The following is a 16200-nucleotide window of genomic DNA, read 5'->3' as shown; positions in this document are numbered from 1 at the left end:
CCCATCAACAACACAGCAACCCGATGAAATAACAATTCACCAATAGCACCCCGCAATTCCATGACCAGCTCTAACCCAACGCCAGATCCACTTGTAATGAGACCGGCGTCGCCAGCGTGTCAGGCGCTGATTTGCCGATCTCAACTCCACAAGTCGGAGATTTATGTAGATGCACCCTGGTAACCGCAGAAAAAAAAGATGGTGGAGGCATTTTGGGCCGGGAAATCCATCATTGGGCGCATGTATGTACAAACCATAGTCATACATTCTGTGGAAGGATCAGGAGGGGTTGTGGTAAGCTGATGGGGTTGGTCGGTGATACCTTAGCTATCCGGCCACGTTAGTTAGCGTGGAGACAATCTAGTAGATGCACGTTCAGTCAGAACAGGGAGGCCAGTGTACCACTCCACCACACTGGTCTGCCTATAAGAGTTAATACTACTGTGAGGGGTACACCGTACCCACCGAGCCATAGATGTAGCTATGACGACGTACAGTAACTTTACTTCTTGGTAGTCCATCGCTCGCTCTGCTGGGTCGTCGAATACGAACTAATTGAGGTCGCGGAAGCCGGAAGGGCTGCATGCAGGTCTGAAAGACTGTCCGTTTAGTCGGAGGTCTTGGTCCAGCCCCAGTTCAGGTACTTTGATCGTCTCTGAATCAGCGAATGGGAGTTGAGAGGCGTGCTTGTTCTACAGTAACTCTGACGCTATCTGCAAGGTTCGCATGCATGTTTTTCTGTACGGGGTTAATGGGCGCTTGATAGGGTTGGTTTGACGCCTATGCAGCGACTCGACACTGGGTCCCCCATTGATGTTTAGCTTGCTCACTAGGGCTCAGGGTAAGGGCTGTAGTCACGCGCACAATAATGCTCGTTTCAACTAAACGATGAATTTCTTCAGCTTATTGGAATGGGGCCGGCGAAACAGGCCAGAGGATGAGACAGACTGCGTATACCCATGAAAGGTAACCTGGGTGAAGACTAATCAGGTGTGAGTCAAGTGTTGTGGCTTTGTTTTGAGTGGAATTCTTCAGCAGGGCTGAGTATGCAGGATTCAGGTCTCCTTTGTACAGATGTGGGAATTAATTATGGTAATCTAGGCTGGATTATGAATGCCTCCGGCACTAGAATGTGGTACGTATCGTACGTACTAAAATAGGTAACTATGTACGTACCAATACATACCGTACATACATGGGATGAGATTGTCTCGTGCCCCTTGTTGCAGCGCTTCGATTAGCTTTCCCTCATATACGCTGAAAAGAGGCTGGTAAACATATCGGCCGGATGGTGTAGTTGGTTATCACGTATCGTTAACACCGATAAGGTCCTGGGATCGAGCCCCAGTCTGGTCATATCTTTTTGCATTTCTTTTTCTTGCCTCCGAGCTCTGACCAACGTTACACGGTGGAAATCGACCATGGCTTAAAGGTGTGTTACATTGCCATTCTCTCTTCATTTTTGCTTTACCGCTCCAGCCATGTCCTTGAGCATTTGTAGAACAGGTCTTCTCTAACGTGAACTTCTTCCTGATGCTCGCACATGCAAACTTATCCTGTGTCTAAATCGACTAGAAACACCTCACCGCCATACAGGATTCTAGATCGGTTTCTAGAGCAAGGGCAGAGTGAAAATTCTGCTGGTGGGGCCTTGGCTGTGGAGAAGCCGCTTTGACTTTGATGCAGGCAAAAGTACTGGTTTCCCGTGTGAACCTCATATTCATTTCCCCTTTAGGGGTAGTATATTACTAGATGTGTTCTCCCTTGATTTAAATTCATATCCCAGTGTACTCTGTACTCCGTGCTGTGTACTCCGGCGCAGACGGGCTCGGAATGATAACCATGTCGGTAGTCATGGAATATATTGTTCTAAATTAATCCTGCATGTGGCTGAGGGGGGGCTTCAATCACATCACCCATCACACCTCGGCCAGCCTATGCAATTGAACCGTTGACGCCGACCATCACAGCGGCTATGACGAGACTAGTCCTCAATCGTTATTAGCATTGCCGGCGTCGCCATTTGGTCTTTATCTATCCAGGCCATGTTTTAATTTACCGGTAGTATCGTACAGTTTATTCCCCGTGTAACGACACTAGTGATCCGTCTCCTTGAACTTTGAAGCCATAGCGCTTGCTATGTACGACGGTGAAAAGTCTATCGCACAAAAAAGCAATTAAAATAAACCTGAAAAATAATTCAGGAGTACGCCGCTTCAGTACTCCATTCACTTGGAATAAAAGATACGTCAAATATGACGGAGCTGACTGGCTGGGGTTGTCCTTCACTATCCTGTTTTTTGTTGAGACTAAACATGTACAATTCATGTAGGTATGGTACCAATTTATACATATCGAGTACGTTGAAGTTTGCATGCGACCTGATATGAAATTCTTGGACAAGTTTCATTTGAATTTAGAGATTTTCTCTCTATTCTTTTCTTTTTTTCACCCCACCCCTCTACGGATTCCTTCCGACCTTAGAAGTTGAAATTGCGGTCTGTCTACTGAAGCCCGATCGCGTTGTGGAAGCGAAGGACTTGCTGCCCAGCAGCGGTAAAGCCCAGCAACCGAATGTTGCCCAACAACCATTGTTTTTCTCGGTTGATGGAGAGGGTGGGTAGAATTTATACAGTGAGTGTTTATGACAGAAAGGTCCCACTGAACTAAAACCCCTCTAGACGAGCTTGTTTATCTGGAACCAAAGATCAGGGAATGGAACCACGGGATACGACGGGAGATATCCACGGAACAGGTTATCTTTAAGCTGACCATGTAATAGTTATACACAGCGTGTACTGAATGCGCTTATATGTCCAGTCCTTGACTTCATTATATCATGCTATGAAGTCTCAGAGCAGCCTATGGAACGACCCATTTCGTAGCTGCGATCTTCGCACCTGTGCTATTACATTCATTGCCACAGCCCTAGGCAGTCGTGCGATGACGCCTCAGATTACAAACGAGGCGAGCAGTATTCGAGGAGGATGAGTCTTTGTTCAGCTGACAAGCTTCTGAATCATAATCTTACCACTCTGAATAGATATCTGTTATACTCTGAGCCACGGTTGTGGCAACTTAGGCACTGACTCACATCCGTGCCCGTATACGCGCCCTCATAGCCAGATTCTAGGCTCCCACTAGCCGTATGGATAGGGAGATCAAGATGGTGTGATGGGAGACGGAACCTACAGCAGCCCGTGAATGCCTTAGGTACGAATAGCCATGGTGTATGACTCTGACCTGGTAGACTTGCCGTCGACCAATGGCGCTGAATGTCTGATGGAAGAGTGATGCAGTGGATTACTCAAGAAGGGGGCTCACGAAGAAGGATGACTGGGTATATATGGTCCATATCGCAATTTTGACTCCTAGCTTATCGCTCAGTACCAATAGCGACCCTGGATTCGGCTATTTTGTGCCCTATCCAGTCATCCCAGAGGCAACGACTAGGCGATGCCCAACTAATCAACGCTCCAGATGACTCCTTCAGCGGCAGCCAATTTGGCTGTTGCAGAGAGTATATAACATATCATATGTATCCCGGCAATATGATCAGCATCGAGTCTTTTCCTGATAAATTTAAATGTGCATAGTTTTCTATATGTAAGAGAGTCTTTTCAAATGAATATTCACATTTGCAACCATCATAGGTGTCTTATTCTCAGCTGTGGTTGTCGGGCCTGAAACACACACAGAGCTGAACAGTACCCCATCGGTACCGTACGGTACTAAACCAAACCAGACGGGACCGAATGGAACCAAAATTAGCGTTGTGAAATTTTACAGCCCCCCCACACCCTTACCCGCAGGGCCCCGTTCCCGTGGACTCAGTGACCATCCATTACAAAAACGCTTGGGGTTCGCCTGCGCGCCCTCTTTTCGCCAGTTTTACTACAATTATCGCCCTTCAAAGGGTTCACTATCACCTCCAGAAATTAACCCTCCCCCCCCCCCCCCCAAACCAGCAGTCGCACTACCTCCTGGGTCGACTCCTGGAATCTCATATAGATAGAAAGAATAGATCTTTCAAGAACTAGCTCGAATATTTTCGGCAATCTTTTGGATTCGGTGTCTTTCGCTTCAGGGAACCGAATTCGCCTCCCACACAGATCAGTCGCTTAACTCGTCCGACGATTGACGACGTTCAAATGCACTCTCAGCACATAACATCCTGTCCCCCTTCTCCCCTACACGCCGTGCCTCGGTGACGGTCCTCATTATCGATCTTCCGATTTCGTTGTCCTTTGCATCGGCGTCGATCGGGTTGTTCTAAACGATATCCTGTATAATATACCTGGGTTGTGCTTTTTATTTTTATTTTTTTTTTTTTTTTTCATTTGCTTGTCTCCTTGAGCAGCTTGGTTACTTGGGACTCTAAAAGTTGTCGATTTTTATTACTCGTCTTTACTACCAGCATCGCGAGCCAGTTTTTATACTCAATTTCCGATAATGTATCATTATTCCACTCCACCCCCCGGGTGGTCATCCCATTATATGACTTCGCCTCCCACATCTCCTCATTACGCCTACTACGCTACTTCGGTCGCCAATCCCTACGGCTCCCCTCGACCATCATCGAAGCGCCATAGTCGCAAAGCCAGTTATGCCGGCACCCCCAAGGAAGCAGCAGGATGGCAATACTCCGGATACGGTACGCCTTTCTACGACGCGATGCCTGAATATAGCACGCCACCGCGCAAGCACGAGAATGTAAGTGCTTTTTTTGGTGGCTCTTCGTCCTATCATCGTCGCCGTAGCACCATGGGCTATGCCCCGGCGGACCCTTGGGATAACGCTAGTCCGCGCCCGTCGCACTCGACCCGGAAACGACCCATCTTTGTAGATGTGGTCGACGATGGATTCGATGACGCGCCACGATTCGCCTCTCGCGAGGAAGCTAGCCAGCCCCGTCGATTCTCGTCTACAACTCCACGCAAGCCAAAGCCACCCACTGATCAATATTGTTATTCTACTCAGGTTCCTGTGCATGATGACGACTCACCGAAGCGGTCCCGCGCACGTCGCCAGTCCACCTCCACGAGGACCCCGTCGAAGCCCAAGCCCACGACATCATCCAAGCCGCCTCCGAAGGCTACGGAAGAAGATGCGGCGAAAGCTGGCATTCCCGCGGGCTACTCGATCAAGAACTGGGATCCCACCGAAACCCCTATCATTCTCCTGGGAAGTGTCTTCGATGCGAACTCCCTCGGCAAGTGGATCTACGACTGGACGGTATTCCACCACGGTGCTTCGACTCCGATGGCCGATGTCGCGGGCGAGTTGTGGTTGTTGTTGATCAAGTTGGCGGGTAAGATCAAGAGGGCCGATGAGTGTTTAGACCGGATCAAGCAGCCTGAGCACCAAGAAGTGGTAGAGGACTTTTTGGAGAGTGGTGAGCGCCTGTGGGCGCGGTTTAAGAAATTGCTGAAAACCTGCGAACAGTTCATGTGGAAAGCGGCCAAGCGAGAAGGTGGTAAGAGTGTGTCGATGGGCCGCAACGCAGGCTGTGAATTTGTCGAGACGATATTTGGTCGCGACCGCGAATTGGAGAGCACGGAGAAGTTGATGAACAGCGTTCGGCTATGGAACATGCGATTTGACGCCAACTGCGAGGACATTCTTCGACGACCGTTGGCATAGTCCTCGCAACCCTTTGCGATATATCACCGGGCATCGGCCCAACAAGAAAAGTAAACTTGATTGATTTTGTTCATTTCAACTTCAAGAGTCGGGAATGAATAATCGGAACTGCAGGGCGACATCAGAGCTGCTGTTTGAGCTTCCTCTTCCTCGGCATTTTACGTTTGATCTGTCGGATTGCATTTGCGCGCATTTGGTTTGGCCTACTGACTGGATTGCTCTTCGCTCTCAGTTACTCGTTCAAGGGACATTGCCGCTATCAGCGCGGATCATTCTGACACTTATCTTTTTCCTTTGTTATTTCCTTTGTCATTTCTTTACTCTGGGCACTTTTAATTCTTTTTCATTCTGCTTACAACTGGGACGGAGCTTTGCTTTCTTGTCTGGCGTATGCTCGCTCATCGGGAGTCATTTGCATTGTCTATTGCAAGTTGGAGCCCATGGCTTTATTTGTCTTCGATGATACCATTTTGCGACTCGTTCTATCTCGGCCACGGTTGGTCTGATTCTTTCGTTGCGTCTTGCGTATATAGACACCCACTACCATCGTACCGATAGACATTACAATTTTACCACTTTGACTTGTCTTCTCTGTCTTTTCGCAATCCAGTGACCCCACTACCAAGTACTCCTAGAACACTAATGCAAGCGCCGATCTGATGTCATCTGACATCCCACGTCGACGCTTTTACCCCTCACTAAAAGCGGAGCCTAAGGTTATCAATCGGGCGCCTCGGAAAACTGACAGATGACAACTAGTCCGGAGCAGGTGTTCCTGACTGGACAGGTTATCGCCGGAGTTACTGTAGTCTTTGGTTTAATGTATGTAACTTGCTGTACTGTACGTTAGTATGTTATTTCAGGCTGTGTATTACTTATTTACTAGTCGACAGTCGGAGTATGAATATGATCTGTGATTTGATAGTATACATAGTAAGATTACCTAAGATCGTAAATGATGCACAGCCGAAAGAATGCGATTGTCTATATGCAAGTAATATCGACTAAGATTAGATATCAGGGTTTGTTATCTCGGGAATGTAAGCCGTGTTGGATGGCGGTTTAGGGTTACATTCTTCCTGTCCACTGCAAACTTCGGCCTTGGATTAGAAGATGTGGCTTTTGGGAGGGGTTTGTAGTGATAGGTAGGGTGGGATGTGCTAGTTGGATTAGTATAGTATTGGGTTATTGGTTGTTTATATTGGGAGGTAATATCCTTGATTATTGAGTTGTTGGGTGAATATATGCTAAAAGTCTTAGGGGATGATTATAGTCCGCCTGATATGTAGACGAATGAAACGTGATAGCGCAAACAATGAAAGGAAGATAGAAGATATGGTAGAGGTTCCATATTTAGATGACTTGGGTAGGACTTCTTGTATAATGTGTAAGACACGTAGGTTTAAGAGAGCATAGTATATGGTGGATGTTGTACGTAGTGAGGTAACATCCTGGGTGGAGGTTTTTTTTTTTCTCTTTTTATGTATTTATTTATGTATTTATTGATTTATTTATCTTTTTCATATGGATATCTTCCTTTAAAAGAGAGAAAGAACTACTTGTGCTAGAAGGTAGACTACCTAGTATGAACCTACTGAGGAGTTGGTACTCCTAATGAGGCACCAACCAAGTATATGGTAAAAATTGAATAATCGAGTATGATATCTGGGTCTGGTATGTGTGGGATTTTTTGTACAAACTACTCAGGGTACTTGAACCAGTACAGCTGCTATGGGGAGTCAATCTTCTCTTCCTTGATAGATATATTGGGAATATTGTCACGGATCTAGCTTTTGTTTTACAAGTTGATAACATAAATCAATGGTCGATAATATCCCCGTGCACAGGGGATGGAACGGCCGAATGGAAAAGAACCGGAATCTCGCCCAAAACAGCATGCAGCGGGCTCAACAGAAGCACATCAAGTCAATCGATGACGACTCTATTGTTATCTGTCATTAGCACTGGGCCATTCCTCCCGGAATATTAGGAAGTATAGGGGCCAGGCCGTAATTCCGAGAATATTAGTACGAGCCCCGTAAAAGTGGACAAACGAACGGAATAGGAAGTAGACGAAATCTATGAGAGCCGTTCCCAGTCGTTATCCGGAGTATAGCGCCGAATGGCTTGCCTCCAATGAAATCGACCACGATTGGAATCCTAAGGATGCCTGTGGCTGAAGAATATGATACAACCTCTTATTGTAATAAGGATGGCCCACTTCTAGTTGCTCATAGCTAAGACTAAGGGGGGTCGTTGCGATGGACGGCTACCGCCCTGGATCACTCGTTGGCTTGTTCTGGTCGTTGCTTAATAGTCACAGATGTTGTGATTATCCGGCCTCACTCCGCATCATATTTCTCTTCTTCTCTCATGATGTATTGCATAGCCGCTGCTGAGTAGCTTACGGCTACTAGTGGATTGGTTACCATATTTGGACATGTCTGCTTTACAGATCATCATTAGTTTCCTAGAATGCGAGGCAATCATGGAAGTACAATATTCTCTTATCGCATGTGAGGCTATGCTTTACTAAGCGGTAAATCTACTCTGCTTCCCTTCCAGGCATTGTTCTGTGTCTAGATGGGGTTCCTGGTATGCGGGTCGCAGATCCCAGTACTAAAGTGAGCAGGCCCTAGTTTCAGCTCTTCGATCCGATTGGTTGAAGTCAGCCCCTGTAGCTGACTAAGAGGAGATTCGCCGAGTTAGTAAACCTAACGTAGTTCCGTGTAGTTCCCATCTGAGCCGGCCGAAAGCCCTAAATCTGAAGACTCTGGGTCCTATGGTAGGCAACCAAGTTCGAAGAACGCCAGGCCTTTTTCGCCTTATCTTGGTTTTCTCAACCAGGAAGGATCTTTCATCTAATTTAAAGTTTTATTTGTGGGGCAGGTTGGTGCTTCGACTTCCGCACTGGGAATATTCCCGAAGACATGTCTCATCAATGACTGTGCCTTTGATATTGCGGCCTCAATACATGAATACGTAGCAAATTAACATAGAGGCACTATTATATTGAAGGGATAAAAATGACGAGATCTTATTGAATTTGTCGATAGACTTCAGGGTTCACCCAATTCTTCTTGATCTCTTCCACAGCGTTTTGTATGAGTTACTACGCTAGGAAGTATGTCAATGGGCAGGATGCAGTCTAGTACCGCCGCTATTTCATTTCTTTATAGGGCCAAGTTATATCCGCTGAATAATGGGTATTTGTTGGACTCGTCGGTGTGGAGTTTCCGCGAAGTCGTCCATGTAGCCATTCTCAAGCCGCGTCATGTTTCAGGATCCCTATCTCGAATTCGGTTTCAGTCCCATCATGGTCCACAAACCGGGTGAGTCCATAGACATTATGCCGGAACTGAATGGACTCGCGTACCGCAGCGAGCTCAGCTGCGTAATTCCCTCATTGCTTACCGGATTATTTATACAGGGTCGTCCGCCACACTAGAAAGGATGTTTCCTCCATGCCACGACCACTTGTTTAATCCTTAAGCCGAATACCAAGTTACAATGCATATATCCTCTACGCTCCTAACCTTGGCCTTGCTGGCCACTGCTATGGCTCATGCGGGGCCACACGATATCCTGAGTCGTAGCGAGATCAGTCGTCGCTCCGCAATGGGTTTGAAGTGTCGCGAGAACGTTTCCCAGTACCATGAGCGGCGCTGGAAACGGAACATCGACCGCCGCTGGCATGGTCACAACACTACATTCTCCGTTCACACCGAGGCACCCTACTTCGAGACTATCCAGAACGACACTTGCGTGTTGACCCCCGAGGTCACTGAAGGACCCTATGTCTACCCCCCTTCGCAAACGCTCCGCCGGGACATGACTGAGAACCAGCCCGGTGTACCGCTGTGGCTAGATATTGGTGTTCTCGACATGGCCACATGCGAACCTCTCGAGGATGTTCTGATCGATATGTGGCACTGCAATGCTACTGGATCCTACTCCAGCTTCACGCACCTGTCGCCCAACACTCCTTTCGTCGAGCTCCTCAATGAGCTGGGCATCAATGGGAGCGACTACAAAATTGGAACCACTGACCTGCACACCGATAATACTACCTTCCTGCGCGGAATGTGGCCTACCGATAAACATGGTATGATGGAAATGAAGACCATCTTCCCTGGTAAGTAGCGGGCTGGCTGGACCTTCAGTACAACTCTTACTTATAAATGTGACTGCAGGATTCTATGTTGAGCGTACAATTCACATCCACGTTCAAGTTCACACCGACTGGACTCTCCGTGAAAACGGCACCATTGTCACAGGAAACGTCGTGAGCACTGGCCAGCTATATTTCGACGAAGCGCTGGCAGAGAAGATCATGTCTCTTGAGCCTTACGCCTCTCACAAGCAGATAAACCGTACCACCAACGCCGAGGACTCTATTTTCCCTTACGACACGGCTGGAGGCTTCAACCCTGTGGTCGATATCGTGCCCATGGATGGAAAGGACGTAACCAAGGGAATGATTGGTTACATTACCCTAGGTGTTGACACCAGTGCCATTGAACATGGTGACAACTATGTGGGTGTGTTATAGAATGGTTTCCCAATCATCTTTTGCCGCCGCGGTGCCACTAGAGTATAAACTCTATGGTTTCTAGTCTTTAGACTATAGCACCTGTGTGTCAAACTGTAGGATTGCTTTCCTATTCCTGCTTGCTTAGCTATATGGGGAATATGGGACGGGTATGGGTTTTCTTTTGCTCTACTGGCGCGCTGGTATAGACTTATTACTGAGAGTCTGTCTCGTGTCTGGAACTATATGTATCAAGCAGTGCACAGAACTATAGATTGATATAGATTGATATAGATTGTTATTGTTGTATTTATTCGCCACCTTCACTTTTTTCACAGGCTTGTAGGTAAAGTGACTGTTGCTAGAGCGGTTTCGGGTCAGTCTTCCTCGAAATTTCGCCACAATTGTTCAGGCAGAAGTATTTGAGGGCATGCCCATCAGGATAGGAACTTGTCGTCCTTCGCGATCCAAACTCAATACCTGGATACATCATCTATTTCTCATCTCTCCACAGATTCCCCAAGTTCAAATACTTCATCGCCTTGGAGAATAAATAATGACAGCGACATTAACGATGTATTTGGCAGACCACCGCTTGATTATTTAAGAGCTCTTCACTGTATTCTGTGACCCAGCAAGCGCTGGACAGTCCCATTCTACCTTCGCCACGACCTTGCCATCAGCTTCGAAAGATATTTCACCCGCGGTACCAACTGGCACGTACGCTCTGCCACAAGAGCCGAAGGACAGGTCCTGCACGCCAGGTAGGATTCGGCTATTGGTGACAGAATCGAAAGATATTTCGTTGTCTTTGTCATCCCACGGATAGAATTTACCACTGCCGTACGAAAACCTCTTAGCAGAGCTCTCACGGAAGAATTAGAGGTAAACTTACTCTCTCAGATAAGCATTGCTGATCTTGAGAAAACTCCCAGAGTTATTGACAATATTGAATCCGATCCACTGGTCATACATCTTGAGGCGTTCTGCTCGTAGTAGTTTGGATTGAAGAGAGTTTGAGTAAAACTGGAACTGTTGCTCGAAGAATGATGGACAGATCAAGAGAGGTGAGCAGTGAAGGGTGATTTATGCTATTTGCTGCCAGGATGATAGGGCAAAGGGGAGGATGAAGAATCGAATTTATATGTAGACAAGAATATTCTGAACCAGAGATAAATGTAACATAGTTACCTTCTCTGGGCAGTGGATATGTCGCGTCCACTGTTGGTAGCTGAACAACAACCCGATTTCATGGCTAATAGATCTGCTCTGCCAGCCCACCTTTGCATGCAGATGATACTAATTCCGTGCGGAAACCGAATCCAGGTGGAGGAGCACTGCAAGTCATTATTTAGCCCAACCAGATGCCACTTCTCAAAATGTTCCGCAACAGCTGCTGTTTTGCGGGTAGAATATGTAATAGTGGACAAAGGAAGCGTCAGTAGTTCCCACTGGGACCTTTTATTTTATTGGACATGGGTTCGTTTGACAGAGAGAGTTGAAAGTATACTCGCGGTAGATGTGGACAGCCCGGTACCCTAAGCAGCGAAGCCTGGAACAGCTTCTTCCATTTAACGTCCGGGCGGACAAAGTTAAAAACTACTTCGATTCTTTGCTACGCAAAGGAGTTTGTATTACATGCTTCGAATGATTTCACCACCCGCTCGAGCACTGGGAAATCCTCTACTGTGCTCAAGTCATAGTTGGAGTATCGATATGTGAGCATCTGCACGTAGTATTCGCTTATTATGTCTACTAGAAGGATGAGAAGGAGGTAGTGCTAGTGCTACTTAGTATATGCTTTGCCTTGCTGTAAGTGGAGCTGAATACATTGATCTGCATGGATGGCAGAGCAGTTTAGTCTTTTGGCACCGAAGCAGTGGAAACACGGATGCCCCGCGAAGGCATCGAGGACATTGATCAATCCATTTTGTTTAATCATGTACAAAGTCATTCTCGAAATCTTCTAGAAAGGGAATCCGGCATCTTTCATCTAGCCATAAACAGTATTCACGGCCCCCCTGAGAAGGGTGGTTGAGTTACTCGTGTCGCACGGAGCTAATGTAAACGTGTATCATGCTTGTCGTTGGGCCTTTTACCAAGTATTCCGATATGAAATTCACACTGGCGCCGATGTTTTCAGAATGTATGATTGTGTCGTCATGCAGTCCCCCGGACGTTATTTCTGGGATCGGTCGGGATCTTGAACCGAAGATGAACTTGTAAGGTACATTGATTTTTTGCCATCATACCGAGTTCGCACTTGCTTTCAAAGGGACTGTGGTCGACAAGATGTGGGAACCGATTATCCTATGTCTGTTAGATGAAGGTTTATCTGTTGATCCTTGCGATCTGGTACTAGTGATGTTCTTGCACATTGTATGTATTGAAGGGAATATAGAATACGTGCAAAAGTTGGTTGAGGCTGGAGTAGATATCCATACATCTCCTCCATACTCCTGTATACATCACGGTGTTTTTGGGTTGGTCTTTCATGCTGCTGTTGCAGTAGGCTGTGTGAATACTATAAAGGATCTGATCGAGCATGTTGCAGACGTATATGTTTCGCGTGCGAATAGAACGTCTCCTCAAAGAAGGCTGTGCGATGGTCTCCAATGGTGGCGTGGTAGAAGCTCATTTGTCTGGATCAAATTAGGCTCTATCCCCTGTAAATGAGTCCTTATCCATCAGCCGCGAAATCTTATTTCCATACAGACTAACACGCAGGATATATACTATCGATACACGCAGAAATCCTAGTAACCAGCATCCATACTAGTACTTCTAGGTATAACATAATTGAAACACCTAATTGCTTCCAGTACTATCTCGTGAATGCCCCTCTCCCTCCCCAATAATTCAAAAACAAGGGTAAAACCAATATCAACCGTATGACCCAAGGCACATACCAACAACTCAAGAAGAAAGACAACCCACCCCGTGAAGCCTGTACACCATCTCATTCGCCCGTAAAAAACACCTCACCTCACTACCGTCCACAGTGAGTCACTTTCAATCTTTTTTATCTCCTATTAAATTCTCCGAGATGAAGATTACCCACTGAAAAGCAAGCTAATCCAAATAAGCAGGTCGAGGCGGTATCCATCTCCCAAGAAAGAGGCAGTGCTGTAGGCAACAGCTTTTCCAGGGTCAATCTAGTTCTTCAACCCGGTCAAGCTAAGAGAATTCATCCACTCAGAACGAGGCATTCTCGGGAAATTAAGCTTTTTCCCTGCGGTGACAAGTGGGGCGTTCAGCCCTATGGGTTGCGGGTGGGTTAGTTTGGACCACGATATAGTCATGTTGTACTAAGAAGTTGGCTGGGTTGAGGGATTTTGTTGATTTTGGGTGGGGTTGGTGTTATTCCTGGTATGAACTAGAGTTGCTCTATGGTTTCTTCTATTGTGTGACTTCACATGCTACCACGGTCAATGTCAGACTTTGAGGGAAATGGACTCGGGACACTGTATGAAGGTGTTGGGTGGGATTGGGCTGTGCTTGATCCAGGGTTTACAAGTTACAGCGGTATATTTCAATTGGTGTATTTGACTGAACGACAACAAAGATACAAAAAAAAAAAAAAAAAAAAAAAAAAATGGAGAATTAAAAATACAAAATACAAATCAAAAACTATAACTTTCATACTATGCCCTATCGGTTGAGCGAAGGGGAAACCAAAGAATCAAACCAACTGTAACGCATGTTGAAGCGAGACAGTCTCGAAAACTCACGAATAGCAATTACAATGCTATCCAGACAACTGTGACTTCAGAGAATTAATTGTCGCCCTTCTCAGCGAGGTCTGCTGACTCTGGACGAACTGCCAGGTATTCCCGAGCGTCCTTAACAAACCACAAGAGTCTCTGCCGCCGGTGATAAATATTAGTCATATCAACCCTCGCGCTGGCATCCGCATCATTCTGACCGGTGATCAAAATGAGCATGAAAAAGGTCTCGATAATACTAGGGGGAATATTCGAAATCAATTGCCCCGTCGTACTCCACCTCATTGCACTCGAACCAATCACACAGCCAATAGTAAGCAGGAAGCCAGCAACCACCATGAGCAGATGCGAGCAGACGTTCCCCATAGCAATCGAGATTCGGTGAGTGACAGAGGATGTATCAAAATTATCCTTGGGCGGGACTGCCATCTGCGTCTTAGCGAAGAGCATCATGTCTCTTTTCTCCAGGCTCTGAATTTGACAAACCGTGTACTCCTTCACCTTGCCTTGGATATTGCGCAGAATGAAACTGTCGAATAGACCGATCAGCCCCGCGTATGTGCCAATTAGGAGCCACCAATTGTCATTGAAGTGGAAGACCGGTCCGACTGCGGCCCAGGCAACGATCACCGCTATGAGAATCATGATCCCGACTAGTGTCCCGATGATGTCGGCGTAGTAGAATACGGCTACCTGTAGTGGATTCTCACGCGGCGGCTGAATAACCTCGGGCTCGTTTGGAAGGTGGTCATCGGTGATGCAGCGGAGCTCTTTCTCGAGTGTAGCGTCAAGACGGAAGATGGCGTCCAGGCAATTGTTGACATAGTCGGCGTAGCATTCCCGCAGACAATCCAGGAACGCAAATACCAGGACCATCAAAGCCGACGTTGCTGAATTGATGTACAGCTGCCACTGGTCCGTCCAGCCGCAATAGTGTCCAAAGCCCAGCCAGATAAAGATGCAGACCCAGTACATGCCCACGGTGATGATATGCCCGAACGCCCACGCGGAGAAAATAATCATTCGCGCAAACCAGCCTTGTGTCCGTGTCCCTTGATCCAGTGCATCTAAGGGCCGATTGCCACTAATCTGGGATACACGATGGACCCCCTCTGGCCCCAGTTTGTTCTTGAGCTTCCCGAGCATTCGCTCATGGCTGTTCCGTCTCGACTTCATCTCAGCCATGGCCTCTTGCTGTTCGGAATATTCGCGGAGCAGTTGGCGCATGAGGAAAGAGTCGAACACATAGCACAGGATAGCCTGTACATCTGAAATGACAGCGGTCCATTTAGCAGATTTTCCAAAACGAATGCCCAAGAAAGCCCAAACGAGAAGAGCACCAACGATAAAGCAGAAGATCGGTGCAGACCCAGCAATGCGGACGACTGTGTCCAGCCATCGATCCAGCAGCCGAGGACTTGCTTTAACTTTGTATCCGGTGACCTCGCCAGCTGTTGTCACGATACCGGCTTTTACCTCCTTCGTATCTTGTTCAATGGACAGGTTTTGGGTCTCTGCGACACCTTTAATCTCGCACCGGAAAGTTGGCTTGTAGTGCTTCATTTTGTCCAAACGGGGTGGCCATGTATTCAACCGATATAGTCGATAAGATTGATGGGATTAGGGCTCTAGGGGGGTCGAGTCACTTCGGCAAATCCGCAAATTGTCTCCAGGTCGGTATGGGATACTGAGATCAAGGATACGATCACAGTGGAATTGTTCATAAGTTTAGAATCAGCCATTCGAAAGATTTATGGTAATGACAAAGATAGAGACTTGTGTTCAGATGTGTCGCGTTCACACTAGAAACAACAATGTTGAAAGGGTTTGATTTTTGATTTAGAGTCTGGGTAAGCGGACGATGGAAGAATTTATGCGATATAGACTTATATACAATATACAGCCCTAGGCAGCAAAAGTATTTTTTCTCTACTACTTTCTTTTTACATAAGAGTATAATTCTTAATTTTTTTTATTCCACTAAAGACCCACTAGTCGAGCCGATAAAGAGTCGACCCATTATTCCCCAAAGGTCCCTAAAAGAGGGCCTTCACGAGGGCTTGGGCTAGTTAGGGTCGAAAACAAGATGCCATTCTAGACTCAACCTGGTCGGTGCCAGTATTCGCTCCACCGCTGCAATTGCACACCCATCATAGCTTGCAGCCCGCATGTAACCCTACTAGAAAAAGTCTGATCCCCTTCCCGGTCCGAGATGAATATGGGTTCAACCCAGAAAGAAGGCGGCCTTTGACCATGAGCGATTTTCCAGCGGCAGTAATAGGTAGTACTGATAGGCTACTT

At 46.8% G+C, this 16200-nt stretch overlaps 4 protein-coding genes and 1 non-coding gene across 5 annotated transcripts; 3 read left to right on the top strand and 2 right to left on the bottom strand.

Annotated features, from left to right (window-relative positions):
- The first annotated feature begins 1282 nt into the window (after positions 1-1282).
- F9C07_t196 lies at positions 1283-1356 on the top strand. Its single transcript has one exon. It is a non-coding gene; the product is annotated as a tRNA-Val (tRNA).
- Positions 1357-4314: 2958 nt separating this feature from the next.
- F9C07_2165875 (uncharacterized protein) lies at positions 4315-6305 on the top strand. The gene has a single exon (XM_041286588.2). It carries the CDS (start codon positions 4453-4455, stop codon positions 5641-5643), a length of 1191 nt encoding a protein of 396 aa, XP_041148261.1. The 5' UTR covers positions 4315-4452; the 3' UTR covers positions 5644-6305.
- A 1991-nt stretch (positions 6306-8296) lies between these two features.
- On the top strand, positions 8297-10483 carry F9C07_2285404 (protocatechuate 3,4-dioxygenase beta subunit). Its single transcript, XM_041286587.2, has 3 exons — positions 8297-8975; positions 9074-9778; positions 9837-10483. The coding sequence occupies exons 2-3, from the start codon at positions 9154-9156 to the stop codon at positions 10193-10195; spliced, it is 984 nt and encodes a 327-aa protein (XP_041148260.1). The 5' UTR covers positions 8297-8975; positions 9074-9153; the 3' UTR covers positions 10196-10483.
- Positions 10484-10777: 294 nt separating this feature from the next.
- F9C07_9098 (putative Asp-hemolysin precursor) lies at positions 10778-11149 on the bottom strand (the record flags this gene model as incomplete). Its single annotated transcript, XM_041286580.1, has 2 exons — positions 10778-11012; positions 11070-11149. 2 exons carry the CDS (start codon positions 11147-11149, stop codon positions 10778-10780), a joined length of 315 nt encoding a protein of 104 aa, XP_041148259.1.
- Positions 11150-13637: 2488 nt separating this feature from the next.
- On the bottom strand, positions 13638-15852 carry F9C07_2285402 (Low affinity iron permease-domain-containing protein). Its single transcript, XM_041286579.2, has one exon. It carries the CDS (start codon positions 15460-15462, stop codon positions 13951-13953), a length of 1512 nt encoding a protein of 503 aa, XP_041148258.1. The 5' UTR covers positions 15463-15852; the 3' UTR covers positions 13638-13950.
- Between the last annotated feature and the right edge of the window lie 348 nt (positions 15853-16200).

This window comes from Aspergillus flavus, chromosome 5, assembly GCF_009017415.1.
Source record: "Aspergillus flavus chromosome 5, complete sequence".
In the NCBI taxonomy this organism is placed as follows: domain Eukaryota; kingdom Fungi; phylum Ascomycota; class Eurotiomycetes; order Eurotiales; family Aspergillaceae; genus Aspergillus; species Aspergillus flavus.
This window is presented reverse-complemented; position numbering and strand designations above follow the sequence as displayed.

Excerpts from the sequence above, each read along its gene's own strand:
- F9C07_2165875 (XM_041286588.2), top strand. The coding sequence starts at position 4,453 with ATGTATCATTATTCCACTCCACCCCCCGGGTGGTCATCCCATTATATG.
- F9C07_2285404 (XM_041286587.2), top strand. The coding sequence starts at position 9,154 with ATGCATATATCCTCTACGCTCCTAACCTTGGCCTTGCTGGCCACTGCT. Across the intron at positions 9,779-9,836 it reads AATGAAGACCATCTTCCCTG|GATTCTATGTTGAGCGTACA; the intron begins GTAAGTAGCGGG and ends ATGTGACTGCAG.
- F9C07_2285402 (XM_041286579.2), bottom strand. The coding sequence starts at position 15,462 with ATGAAGCACTACAAGCCAACTTTCCGGTGCGAGATTAAAGGTGTCGCA.